This window comes from Bidens hawaiensis, unplaced genomic scaffold (assembly GCF_021521415.1).
Source record: "Bidens hawaiensis isolate Kalapana, Puna unplaced genomic scaffold, B.hawaiensis_p1.1 tig00012328_1, whole genome shotgun sequence".
Classification (NCBI taxonomy): domain Eukaryota; kingdom Viridiplantae; phylum Streptophyta; class Magnoliopsida; order Asterales; family Asteraceae; genus Bidens; species Bidens hawaiensis.
This window is the reverse complement of record NW_027492003.1, coordinates 31654-46369: the sequence shown is the minus strand read 5'-3', so window position 1 is coordinate 46369 and position 14716 is coordinate 31654. Positions and strand designations below refer to the sequence as shown.

Here is a 14716-nt window from a genome sequence, read left to right as displayed (position 1 = left end):
CCAACGCGATCGCCGCCACCACTGTCGGCATAACATCCACCGCCGCCTCCATTACCTTGCGTATATCCATGTCTACCAAACAACATAAAGTAATAATTCATTACATTCTCATAAATTAACAAGACATGACAATAAATAGGTAATGATTCATTCCATTCATCATCAGTTTCATTATCCTATACCAAACAAACTCATGATTCTTTTCGTATTTCTCTTTTATTATATGTAAACACTAAACAACACCACATCAATGTGTTTCGATATTTAATAATAACTTAAAGAGTAATGTTTACATCAAAATAGAATACAAGCGCACATATCACTAACTTTTTAAATAGCAAACAAAATTTTTATATTTTGTATAAATCTGTACTTGATATAATTTATTGGGTGCTCGGATTAAATATCTAGAAAATATTAAGTTATCAATTTATGATTATAATAATAATTTGTATGGCTTAAAAACAGATTCCAAGAATCTGGGTGCACTTCATGGACCAAAAGGTTATTATCAATGACGTTAGACAAACCAATTATTTGTGGTTACTTCATGCATAAATCTTCATATTTCCTATATATATTTATCGTTTGAAAGCGTTAACAAATACTATTATAACATAGAATGGATGTCTAAATGTCTAATGTATCTTTTTCTAAATTAAATAAACTAAAAATATATCTTAAATAAAAGTAGACGTTTGAATGCGATTATGGATGAGGATCGAAACTCAATTGAAACACGGAAAATCAATAACTAGTCTAAACGAGTTAACCTGCGTATGAAAGACGAGTTCGGTATGAGAGAATGTGGTAAAAGACAAACAATTGATCGTTTGTTTTTATTGAAGAAGAACTAGAAGCACGACTAATATCAAAGACTTTTAAAGTTTATGCTTGTTAAAGAGGATTGTGACTCACCATTCCAAAGGTGAGAGGAACACCAAACTTTGAAAGTAACCTTAACCTAAGTCTATTTCTTCACTTGATTTAGGGGTTACATGCCATTAAGAGGCTCTCTCTAAATGATAACCTTAGTATATTTCTTCACTTGATTTAGGGGTTGTTTTGACCAAAGGTCTTTAGGTAACATATAACATGTAACTTTTATAATTAATTTTCAAAATAATAAAAAAAAATAGTAAAACCAAATTTGTTTTTCACATTTAAAATTCTCTTATAAGATTTTTCTTAGCTATCATTCTTCTTGACTCTTTAAAATTTTTCACATCTAAGAAATTGATAGGAAAATTTCCAAACAAACAATTTTAACGAAATCTTTCAATTTTTTATTTTACCATGTTCAACTCTATGTATTCCTTTATCCGTAGAGTACATTGATTGTACATAAATGGCTATAACAGAGTTTCTCTTATCCGTAGTAACAACTACTATATAAGGAATGTTTTTATACGGTGCTAACGATTTAAATACTATCTTTGTAGCTCTAGAATGTTTCAGTTTATGCTCCTACCTTTAATCTGGATATACCAAGAAAGATGTACGGTAACCTTTCTTATCTAAGGATTATTTCTCCGTATTCTCTGTTTCTTGCTTCCGCTATGCATCAATATCATAGAGAGATAAAACGGATGTCATTACCAACAATCACTACATTGAACAAATATAGTTATACTCGACAAGATAATCAGCAACTCAAACTCACTACTATTTGTTTTGGGTACATTAGTGATAACCGGGCCAAAAAAATCGGTAACTCTAAACCTCAAGCCCAAATTATTTATTTATTATTATTATTATTATTATTATTATTATTATTATTATTATTATTATTATTATTATTATTATTATTATTATTATTATTATTATGTCACAGTTTGGTTCCTATGAACAAACGTCAAGATTATACAAATCTTATTTACACTACGATAAGACTTTAATATCGATTGATGATCGTGTGGTTGGTTGTACTAGCTTACAAATTGTATAAAATTAAACAATGTCAAATGATCTTGTTTTTTGGTGTAAAAAAGAACATAAAGTACTAAAAAGTTAAATTAAACTTCGTTGCATTTCATTCAAATATGTCACACAATATGGATCATAACACAAAAGATAAAATTACAAACGATATGGGAACAAATCAAACTATGCGTTTAGCTTGTCGAGATAACGCTATGGCACCAAGCAATATTACTAATATAAGCACGACGATCGCTCCAAATGACCCGATGAGGGAACCTGATGCACCTTGACAAAAGTCCCCATATTGTTGGCACACCGGTAACCAGTTTGTGGAACTGTTTCCGTTGTGGGCTAGATACACGATTGATGCTGCCGCAGATGCCCCCGCAGTCAAAAGAGCTAGCATTATCTTTAAAAATACAATAAGCATTAAAAACCGATTATATTTATTTCTTTTTGTTTATTATTATAAATTTAAAAGTATATATCATGCTACCCCTATGTTGGTCTAATACAGAACCTAGATAGGGATACAATGACTTTGTATTGAAAATACGCGTTTTATTACCGTATCAAGGATGATCAAGAGTATTCTGCTTCCTCTTGCCACGCTCCTCATAATGTGAACGATGGATAGCGGGATAGTGAGAACAAAATACGTTGCTACAATCGCGTTCACAATCACAAACAACCTAAATTGAAGACAACGCTTTATAAGTTCATATTTATATATTCAATATTTTTTATGTAACAAATGAATGTTATTTGGTAAAACTCACCTAAAAGACTTAAAGTCATCATATTGTGCATTAAACCGCACAAACCGAGTGAAGAACGGTAGAGTTTGTTCATTGGTTCCCATTGCAATGGCCGCACCCAAAGTACCAGCAATACCAACAAGGCGTAAAACAAGATCAATGACCGAGATCCCTCTGTTTGAAACAGGGGGCGTCGGGACCTTGGATGCATCACCCTCTTCAACCGCCCTGCCTTAGCCATTTTCGGATTCTGACTCCTTAATACGTTTGACAAGCCTATGTAGGTGATAAGATATAATGTAAGTGGTGTTGAAATGGTTTGATGAAAATATGAACCTAAGTGTTAGAATTTATAATACATCATTAAACATAGTTGAGTTGGTATAAGATTTTATTAAACATGGTGTGTTAGCTAACTTAACCTGCTCAACTTTGTGTACCAACTTTATTAGTTCCTACTCCATCAAATAATCCATTTTTTAAACTTATAGCTGGATTTTCAAGAAACACATTTTTTTAAAATTTTTTGATCCAAACTGACATATATTAAACAAGTATATATACTTCATGATTGTTGATTTGTTGGTATCTAACTACAAGTCACTCAATTCATGGGCAGATATGGATCCTACTATTTTTATTTCCTCTTTTATTTTTTTTTAATATATATTACACTTTTATATGGCAAATTTCTTTTTAACTTTAGTTAGAAAAGGTAATTTTGTGCATGTTGCATTTTAGATATATTAACTTATTAAGAAAAAAAAAAGAGTATATTAACTTATTAAGTACTCACTTATTTTAATTAAATATAGTTATTATATAGTAGCTATTACTTCCAACTAGTTTCGATGATAGTTTATCATCATTTATTATTTATGTGAACCAACTTGACCCGGGCCAAAAGTTTGAACGTCGAGTTAGAAGACACCCGAACAATACTCTAGATCGGCTACTAAGTCGACCGGTCCATGCTCGATGTTTGACTACTATTTGACCTCACATCAATGTTTGGTCAAAACCGGTGTGGCCCAAACCAAATCGGGTTGCGAAACTGTTTGTAGACAAGAATGTGTTACATTATCCAAACCTGTTTTGATCGGGTTAGAACCAGTTTGGGTCAACAAATACCCTTTTTGGCATGTTATATTAAATCGGGCCAGGTCCAAACCGCTTTCAAGGAACGAGACCAAGAACTGGTAGAAATGCACAAAATACCCAGTTTTAGACCCGACCCGCGAGTACGACCTTAGTATAGGATTTCACCCCGGAGTTGTATTCGGAATCGGAACCAATCCGGACCCACCGGAACCTGAAATACCCGTTCAAAACCCAAACCAACCCCCCCCCCCCTACCCGAAACCCGAAAAAAACCCGGTCAAATATCCAACTATACCCAAAACCGGTTCCTACTAGACCCGGTTTTGATTTTTGTTTACCATACCCGAAACCGGTTCCTACAAATACCCAGTTTGTGCACCTATACGGACTAACATACGAAATGACAAGTTTGGTCAGCTCCAAACCGGTTTGGGCCAAATTGGTTTTTAACGAAACAGGTCAGGTTATAAACCGGGTTGGCGGGCCCAAACCCATTTTTTAACACACTACATCTACATTATAGAAAACATGCTATCAACACATAGCCCACTTCAACATGGGCTAATAAAACTTTCTTGATCTAGTCCAATAACATTATACTATAACAATAACTTATTTTACTAATATAAGTAAAATTTAATATTTTTTATTATCTTTACATCTTGGGAATCAAAACCCTTAAAAAAAAACCTTGTCTCAAATCTTGATTTATCCTTAAAAACCAAATCTTGATTTATCTCCCATCATCTTATTATCATTCAGGTAATAAAAATCAAACCTTTTTCTTCAATTTCTACTTATTTTCAAGATTTCTTGAATACCCATCAAGTTAAATTAGGGTTTTTATTTAAATCTTGAATTAGTTAATAATTATGTGTGTTTTTGTTTATTATATGCAATTTATGAAGTGGGTACTTTGTTTCTTGAATTGATGATAACTTATATTCACTTTGTTTGTAAAAATTTTGAATCTTGGTGTGATTATTTCATCTGGGTGTTTGAAATTAATAAATTATGTTAATATGTTGATATTTGTCTTATAATCTGCATAAAGTAGGGGTTTTTATTTAGATCCAGTTGATCCATCTAGTAGGGGTGTAAACGAGCCGAGCTGCTCGCGAGATACTTGAGATCGGATCGATAAAAATGTCGAAACGCGCGTCTTATCGAGCCCGAGCTGAGCTTAGGCTTGTGAAGGTGTTTTTTGGATATATAAAAATAATTAAAAATGTATAGATAAATTAATTAATAATTAATAATTAATAAATAATAAATGAGCCAAGCTAGAACTTGAAAAAACGACTCACAAGCTGCGTTCGAGCTTTAGGAAAAGAGCTCAAAGCGAGTCTAGTCGAGCTCGGGTTTGGCTCGTTTACACCCCTATGATCCACTCTATTGTCAAAATCACAAATTATATGCAATATGCATCACTTTTGTATCTCAATTCACAAATTTGGTACAAATTGTTTAAAATGTTATTTTCTTGTTTATAAACTGATAAATGATTACGTGTAATCTTGTAAAACCGTAAAGATCGGCATTTGGGGATCTGGGATGGATCTTGGTTTTTTTTTCGTTCGATTTCGTCGATAACTTGCAATGAAGATTATATCATAATTTCATATTCTTTTTTGTTAATCAACGCTACAGTTTCGTGCTTTTTATAGGTTTTGGCAAATATAATAATAAGATCATAATGGCTGAAACCAGTGATAACAACCCCATGCCCTCAAAGGAACAAGAGGTATATTATAATTTATAGTTTGTAATTTATATAAGTATATATACTTGAATATTATTGTATTTCAAGAAAAAGTGTTAATACTTTCTTGAAGTGTTATTTAGGAAGCTGTGATCAAGAAAAAGTATGGAGGGTTGTTACCGAAGAAAAACCTGTTAATCTCAAAGGTATAAAGTTTGAATTTTTTGTATTGGGAAGAAAAAACGAGTCGTGTAGTTTTGAGTTTGACACGTTTATGGTCAATCTTGAGCAGGACCATGATCGGGCTTTCTTTGATTCGGCTGATTGGGCACTTGGAAAGGTAATTAATCGAATCCGTTCTCACTGTAAATGTAAATGTTGCTATGGTATAAAGATTCTATACGTGCGGTTGTGAATGTTAAACGTGCTTATTTATTGCACAACAGCAAGGATCACAGAAGGCTAAAGGACCGTTGGAGGCGCTCCGCCCTTAGTTACAGGTACTTAATACTCTCTTCATAGGCAAAAAATTGACAGATAAAAAAAATTAAGTTTGTTAGCTGAAAGGACGTAAATTGTTACAACATATGAACATAAAAGATGACGTGTGTTATATCCTTCGTTTAAGGACGAAAGTGTAATTTGCTCTTAAAATTATGTAATCAAGTTAGGGGTGTGTGTGGTGCGGTTCGGTGCGGTTTTTGGCTAAAACCAAACCGAAAACCAAAACTTCGGTTTTTGGAGTTTTTGAAACCATTCGGTTTTTGGGTTTTTTCGGTTTTTGTTTTCTTTTTTGGTTTCAGTTTTTTGGTTTGGTTTCGGTTTGGTTTCGGTTTTTGCCATTTGAGCTTGAAAATTTAAGGCCGAGAAAAAAGTTAGGAAAAAATAAGAATTTAGGTATAAATAATTGTGTTAATTGTAAAATAATAGACAGTTATACATATTATCAAAAATATTGGAGTTATATATTTATTAAATTCTTATAAATTACTTAATATAAAATATAAAAAAAAAACAAAAATTTAGGAATTCAGTTCGATTCGTTTTTTTTTTGGTTTTTTTACATGTAAAACCGAACCGTTAGTGCGGTTTTTACAAAAACATAAAACCAAGCCGTCGGTTTTTGTATCGGTTCGTTTTTTCGGTTTCTTGCACACCCCTAATTTAAGTTGTTAAAAGAACTTATGATTTTCAAAATATGTCGATAACCAAGCAAACGACACTTTATTTTATATAATTATTTATAGACGAGATATTTAACATTTTTTCATTAATCAGCCGACACCGCAACAACAATCACGATCAAGGCGATCAGCTTACGCCCCTGCAGGTGAAGGAGAAGGTAAACTTTTACATACTTTTAAATAAAGTTTTAATCTTTATAGCAAATTTTTAATCTTTTTGGTGTTTATTTTGTTGATGCAGTGGATGGAGGTAATGCTGACATGGACAGTGATGACAAAGATCTTTCAAAAGATCAAGAAACCAACCCATCTCAGTAATTTGGTTACTTTTGATGTTATGATGCATAACATTGCTACATGTGGTGGTACTTTGAGACCATTGGTGTTGTTTATTATTATTACCATAAACCTTATTGTTGCATCTTTTGAGAGTTTTACTATTGAGCAATAATAATAATAATAATAATAATAATAATATACTTATTATGTTACTTGTTTTTATTGTGTTATGTTTCATGCATTTTGTTATGTATTTTAAGTGCTTTTTTAATTATTTGAAAACATTAGTCAAATAAGTAAAGATAGCCAAAAAAAAAAATACTACACCGGTTTGGGCCGACAAACATGAACCGACCCGGAACCACTCCAAAACCGGTTTGACCTAAACAGATTCGTAACATGGTAATAACCGAAGGTTTGCATATGAGCTCCTACCGTACTGCTTGAAACTGGTTAGGGACCCGACCCGGTTTGAAACTAGTTTGTCGGTTTATAGCCGTTCGTGGTCATTTTTTACTTTATTTTTTTACTTTTCTATACCCTTGATAGCTTGGGTTTGGCGGGCGAAGAATAACCACATCATGATACGAGTGATGAATAAAAAGTGTTAAACCGAGTTTTTAAATACTAAATTATACGCGCATTTCGTTTATATTTGTTTAGTTTGTGTTTAATAAATAATAAAGTGTCTTTTAACAACCACCGGTTGGGCCCGAACTGGTTCCAACCCACCCAAATCGATTTGTATAGGGCTTGATTTTACATACCCGAAACTGGTTTCTAATCGATTACTGTTTTCTTTAAAATTAAACACAAATTAAAAAAAAAAAAAAAAACTCTCTGTGTTACAAACATCATTCACATTACATTTTTTCGGAAAAACATACAATCATGGTTTCATACGCCCGGTGTAGGTGCCATACGATCCATAGCCGCTCCCACCGACCTGTAAACACATAACTTGTGTTCATACTTCAAACAAAGAAAACATGTTTTTTAACCATACAACATAGGTCACAACATATCATTACCTGTGAACCACTATAGCTGCCATAACCGTCAAACTCGGAATCATATCTCCCAGGCCAAGATGCGTGCCCACTCGTCTCAAATATATTAGCTCGTAACCGCGTAGTCACTTGCAGCAGTGCATTGCTCACAACATTAATATCTCCAGTAATCTACATATTTAAACATTACAAGCAGCAACAGCAACAGCACCAGCAGCAGCAGCAACAACAACATATCTATACATATATATATATAGGGTTTGGATATAGAGTAAATTAATGTGCTAACTGTGATGTATATATGTGTGAACCCTCGGGTGGGCAAAAGTGAAATTGCACTAACTTTGACGTTATTTTACTAATCTCGTGAAAATAACGTTAAAAGTGACGGACGGTTAATCAGGCATCATGTAGTGGCGTTGATAGCCGAAAGACAAGGGTACATGCACCGATCAGCTGGTGTCCCGATGATTGAGTGCTATGTGCCTTATGTCCAAGGCTTGATGCAAAACTACTATCGAGCCGGGGGTCTCACCGGAAGCAGCCTCTCTATCCCCATGGGGTAGAGGTAAGGCTGTCTACATCTTACCTCCTCAGACCCTACCATAGCTTTGCTATTGGTGGGATATACTGAGTACGATGATGATGATGATGATAATGTGCTAACTGTGCGTATCAAGTAGCGTAATTATACATACAACATGGTGTAATTACACTACTTGATTCTCATAGTTAGCACGTTAATTTTATTTGTACGTTAACTTTCTTCTATATACTTGAACCATTTCTTCATATTCCGATGCAACTTTGGGAACATTTTCATTACTGAAAACCCGAATACTCGCTCGAGTCAAACTTCTCATTTCAGAAATAATCGCGCCACCTTTACCAGTCAAACACCCGATTAGCGAACCGGGTACTAATAACCGCGTTGTGAGCACAACGTCACCCGAATCTCTTTCCGTCTTTTCACAGCACCGTGGCTGCAACCTCATAACCGCATCAACTGTCGGTGACGGCTCGTGAAACACCTCTTTTGCGGATACAATAATAAGACAATCGTCACCCTCGGACGCTGAGCTGTCAACTTTAATAAACGCGCCCGATTCCTGCCTGATTTGTTTAATAATTATCCCGCCTTTACCAATCACACTCCTGATGTTTTCGGTTGGGCAAACTAACCGAACCTAAAATTCCTGTGTGGGGCCCGGTTTACCACAACCGGGCCCCACAAGGACGGGTTTGTAAAGATTGGATGATGATGATGACAAAAGTAGGTGTTGGGATCGCGATGGGTTGTCGTGAAGCCGACTTGATAACTGAAACAACGCGTTTCTAACAACTATTGCGTCACCGGTTATCTGTTAGATATTATCATTTGTTAACCCAAAGTATTCAGTTAAAACGAACGAACATGAACGCATGTCTTGTTTGTTCATTTATGCTCGTGATCGTTACTTTATGTTCGTTTGTTTGCTTTCGTTACAACTTAGTCTACTTGTATTAAATTTTTAGGCCCAACAAATTGATATTAACGCCTACTTTTAATTGGTGTTTGTTCAATTATGTTCGTTTACATTCATTTATCTATGCTCAGTTATATTCGTTCGTTTACGCCCGTGAACCATTTGTTTATACTATTCACGAACGAACATAAACGAAGACGAACACACTCATTTTACTAACGAACGAACACAGACAAAAAAAACCCATTCGTTTAACTTAGGGGAGGCAAATGGGTTGGGTTGGGTCGAAACGGGTTATGGGTCGGAGTGGGTTAGGGTCAAAACGGGTTAGGGTCGGAATGGGTCAATTAAAAAAAGGGTTGTTTTGGTTTGGGTCAAAACGGGTCCGGGTCAAAACGGGTTTTGGTCGGGGTTTTTTTTTTTTTTTGGAACGAGGACAACGAATGAAACATTTTAGTTTTTTTACTTTTTTCGTTTTTGATTTATGATTTCTTTATTAATTTTTTAGGGGTTTTTTATTAAAATAAAAAAACCCCAAAAAAACAAATTCAAAAAATTTAATAAAAAAATCATAACTCAAAATATAAATCAAAAACGGAAAAAGTAAAAAAAACTAAAACATTTCATCCGTTGTCCTCGTTTTTTAGAAATGAACTGAAAACGAAACCAAAACTGAACCGAATTAATTGAAACCGAGAAAAAGTTAAACCGAATTGACTGAACAGTTAAACTTTAACTGTTCATGTTTGGTCGTTTGTTCGGTTAAAGTTATAATATAAAGCTTATAATACCTGTAAAAGCTCATCAGAAGCTAATGCACACAACAAGGCAAATGTTCATCACTCAAAACCCGAATCTGCGCACGCGTTTCACTCCGTGTGCTTTGAACAACCTGACCACCTTTCCCAATAACGCAATCGATTTGATCAGCCGGGACCAACATTCTAACCGTAACTTGAACATCAACAACGTTCGGTTCTTCCACAACAACTATTCTATCATGCACCTTTAACAATGCATCTTGCGCAGGCGAAACAAGCTCATTATTTTCTCCAAAACTATTCGTTTCCATACTTGAACTATAAATAATAACTACTCGTTCCTCACACCCCGGGACGGTCTCATTTATTCTAACCTTGGCTTGCGTTTCGGACTGTAGTTGTTTAATAATATCACCACCTTTTCCTATAATGCTACCGGTTTTTTTGTTCGGGCATAGGTAACGGTATACGGTCTCTTCGGGTCCAATGTGGTTAGAATCTCGTTCGTTTTCGGGGTTTCTTCGCTTACTTCCATAGTTATTAGGATGTTCGGATTGATAATGGGATCTTTTCCCATAGTCATTTTTCTGGCTGGTCATCAAAGTTCTGAAACTACATGAAATCTTATCATTCAAGCTCGAATCGAGCTAAACCGCTCGCTAGCTACTCGAGATCAGATTGGTAAAATGATTGAAACGGGCCCGAGCCTAAAAATAAAACTAGAGCATTATATGCAAAGATCATTTATAGGGCGCATCGAGTCTTATGCAATTTTAAAATTTAGCTCTTTTTGACTTCTATGTATTAATTATAGACTACACAACCGAGCTAGAGCGGAGCTTAGGCTCGTTTAGTGTTTCTCGAAATATATAAAAGTAAATAAAAACGTTCATAAATTAATTATAAAGTAATATAGAGCTCGAAACGAACCAAGCTTGAACTCTCGTAAGATTAAACGGGCCAAAACGAGCCTAAGCCCCCATTAAAGCCCGTTTCATTATCGAGTCCGACCTCGAGCCTGAGCTTTGTATGGGACGACCGTTTAAGCTTTTTGAGCCGTAACGAGCTTTGTGTATGTTTAAATTTTAGCTCTTTTAGACTTCTATGTATTAGCTCGTTTAAAGTACTGCATATGAGCTCGACTCAAGTTTAGCTCGTTTAAAGATTCTCGAAAATATAAAAGTAATTAACAATGTTAACATCATATTCTCCAAATTAAATCTAAGATAAGTCAAACTAATTTGGGCCTTCGGAGTGTGCATGAAACTGAAAAACCAATCCTAAACTAAAAAGACCAAACAAAACCGAAATGAAAAAAAAAACCCGACAATTGTGTTTTATACTTTTGTAATATCACACTTAGGTTTCGGTTTCGGTTTTACATGTAATAAATACCGTAAAAACAAACCAACCCTAATTTATAAAATTCCATTTTTTTTATTTTAAGTAAACGATAAGAATGTAATAAATATGTATCAAAAATCCTATTGCCCAGACGTACAACAATCAACTAGTTATCATTTATAAATTAACCAAATGACTTAGGCCCAAATTCATTATTTGAAGCTAAATTTTTTCGGCCCAGAATATTTAAGCCCAAATGACAAAACAAACGAAAAAAAAACCGAAACCAAACTGAATCCAAACCAAAAAATGATTTGTTTTTCCCAAAATTTCAAAGAGAATTTATAGATTTGAATGAATCTTACTTTTGGGATGAACTGAACTGAGTTGAGCTGAAGAACACCGGCACCGTACGCTGATATTATTATTAACAACAGTTGTTGGCCCAGACGGATCAAACAATCGAATCAAATGAACTTATCAAACAAACTAACACGAGATATTGGGGTAATGACCCTCGACTCTTTTCATATAATCAATCGAACATAACAAACGAACTTCACGAACTTATCAAACGTACATGGAGATGAGACTCCTTGACTCTCTCTTAACTCTCTCTCTCAACTCTCTCTCATAAAACTAATAAACTAGACTCACTAAACTTGTTCTCCAAGACATACCTTTCCTAAACCTAATACAATTCAAATAACTAAATTATAACTTAACAAAATAAACCTTTAACTTTACTAAGAATTCAAGATCAATCCTTCATTCACCCCCTTAATCTTGAATTGTTCATCTCTTTTGTACCACCAAGGTCTTGAATTCCCAATAGCACTCTCAACTCTTCAACTTTAATCATTGGTTCATCTTTACCCTTTCTTCTCAGTTGTTTGTAACAAACTTGTTTAACAAGTTCTTCACATTCATCATTCATACCATCCACATTGACCTCACATACCACTTCATTCACCACGTTCTTCTTTCTCACTTTTCTTTTCTTTATTTGCTCATCAAAACTTGCAGATGAGCTATCCATTCCTTCTTTATCAAACCCTACTAGGCCTTCCATTCTAACAATTCTTATCAACCTTTCATTCGGTTCTGACTTTTCATCAACAAATGCTCGATTGTTGACTTTCACACACACTTCTAAATCTACAGACCTGTTTGCTGCATCATTCCTTTCATTCAGTACAATATCCTTCCTCTTATCATTATCAGTAGCGGATCTTTGTTCCTGCTCACTTATCTTAACAACTTTCTCATCTTCAAGGTTGTTTAAGTCATAAAAACATACCTTAAGATTCTCCATCTTCTCTTTTTTTTCTGAAGAAATTCTTTCTTTTTCTTCATTCAACCTTTCTTTTCCTTTACTTCTCAAAACAGCTTGCAAAGCTTCTTCATTCTCTGTAGCTTCCTGAGCTTCATTATTACGTGCTTGTTCTTCTTGAACAATAGCATCCAATCTTTCCTTCTCAACGATCTCATTCAATCTTTCTTTCTCAGCGGCTTCTTGAGCTGCTTTTTCATATTCTACTTTTCGTACATAATCAATTCCTAGAAATCGAATCTTCAAAGCACACCATACTTCCTCAGCATTTATAAGTATGCCAACTTGTACCAAGATGTCTTCCGGTAGGGTTTGACATATGAACCCTAACGCTGTATACATCTTCCTTTCATCTACAGCTACGCCGACTGTAGGTTCAATAACATCCCAAAAGCCATACTCTTTCAAAAATCCCTCCATCTTGGTCGACCATACTTTGTAGTTCGATTTCGTCAATACTGAAAGTCCCTCATTCACCATCGTGTCTTTCCAATCTTTACTTTCTTTTCACCTTTGTTGATTCGAGCCACACAACTTAGACGTATTTGTATACTAACTTGTTTCAAATACTAATTGGATGGGGGCTAATTTTATTTTCAATTCAATTGTAAATTCAAATTTCACCGACCCACTATCGTTGGAATATTCACCAACCTTTTAATTCTTTGAATCAAATTTCTTAGTTTCGAATATATTATTCAAAACATAATTTATCTCCAAATTTCAAATACAACTTACTCGACCCAATCAAGGTTAATCCACTTACGAATAATTAATTTACCTCGTCACAATGAAACACTCGGTGGCTTCGGTTACTTCTTTTAATGATAAAGTCTACGATATTAACTTTTCAGACTTCGAGAAAAGAAAACCTCCTTACACTTTCTTTGTCTTTTCTTGATGCCAAACAAAAACAATAAAACCGTGGGGATCTTGACTACCGAACTCCGATTGAACAACTTGGCGCGCAACGAGCTTAAGCTTTCAACGAGCCTAAGCTCTGATACCAATTGTTGGCCCAGACGGATCAAACAATCGAATCAAACGAACTTATCAAACAAACTAACACGAGATATTGGGGTAACGACCATCGACTCTTTTCATATAATCAATCGAACATAACAAACGAACTTCACGAACTTATCAAACGTACATGGAGATGAGACTCCTCAACTCTCTCTCAACTCTCTCTCATAAAACTAATAAACTAGACTCACTAAATTTGTTATCCAAGACATACTTTTCCTAAACCTAATACAATTCAAATAACTAAATTATAACTTAACAAAATAAACCTTTAACTTTACTAATAATTCAAGATTAATCCTTCATTTAGGTAGCCACCATATTGGTGTTATTAACAGTTGTCTTATTACACGTGCCAATGTATTTGTTTGTTTTATTGTCATTGTTAGTATCTAAATCAAAATGTGTTTTCACGATATTTTTTATTGAAAAAAAAATTATCTTTACTTTTAATGAGTCTTTATAAATTGATTACTTTTAAACTATCTTTATTTTATTTATTTTTTTAACAATATTTTTTCCGAACTACTGTAACGTTTTATTATAGTAATGAAATTTGAAGTACCCGGTGTTCTTGCGGAAATTGATAATAAGGGCATGATGCCGGGTGTCGGGTGACTAAGAACATGCGATGTGTAATTTTTGGGCGTGTTAAATCAGTGTATTCCTTATTTTGGTGTAGTACGTTAGAAGAAACGCGGTTGCAAATAGATAGTTTATTCATGATTAAAGTTTCCTTAAAACTTTGGTTAATGTTTCATGTTTCCTTTAAAATTTCACTCAAGTATTTCTGTTCTGTGTAGCTAACTATCTTGTTATGAATTTGATA

At 34.3% G+C, this 14716-nt stretch overlaps 1 protein-coding gene and 2 pseudogenes across 2 annotated transcripts; 1 reads left to right on the top strand and 2 right to left on the bottom strand.

Annotated features, from left to right (window-relative positions):
• Positions 1-1994: 1994 nt before the first annotated feature.
• Positions 1995-2914, bottom strand: LOC143540731 (casparian strip membrane protein 1 pseudogene; annotated as a pseudogene). Its single transcript, XR_013136637.1, has 3 exons — positions 2703-2914; positions 2492-2615; positions 1995-2332 (listed from the first exon to the last, which is right to left on the bottom strand). The product of XR_013136637.1 is annotated as a casparian strip membrane protein 1 pseudogene (transcript).
• Positions 2915-3943: 1029 nt separating this feature from the next.
• Positions 3944-10783, bottom strand: LOC143540750 (RNA-binding KH domain-containing protein RCF3-like; annotated as a pseudogene).
• Positions 5200-7119, top strand: LOC143540775 (uncharacterized). The gene is made up of 6 exons (XM_077033747.1): positions 5200-5526; positions 5628-5690; positions 5777-5824; positions 5931-5984; positions 6763-6826; positions 6910-7119. The coding sequence occupies exons 3-6, from the start codon at positions 5781-5783 to the stop codon at positions 7117-7119; spliced, it is 372 nt and encodes a 123-aa protein (XP_076889862.1). The 5' UTR covers positions 5200-5526; positions 5628-5690; positions 5777-5780.
• Positions 10784-14716: the final 3933 nt, after the last annotated feature.

Coding starts and splice junctions, on each gene's coding strand:
- LOC143540775 (XM_077033747.1), top strand. CDS start 5,781: ATGATCGGGCTTTCTTTGATTCGGCTGATTGGGCACTTGGAAAG. Junction 5,825..5,930: donor CTGATTGGGCACTTGGAAAG/GTAATTAATCGA, acceptor ATTGCACAACAG/CAAGGATCACAGAAGGCTAA. Junction 5,985..6,762: donor CGCTCCGCCCTTAGTTACAG/GTACTTAATACT, acceptor TTCATTAATCAG/CCGACACCGCAACAACAATC.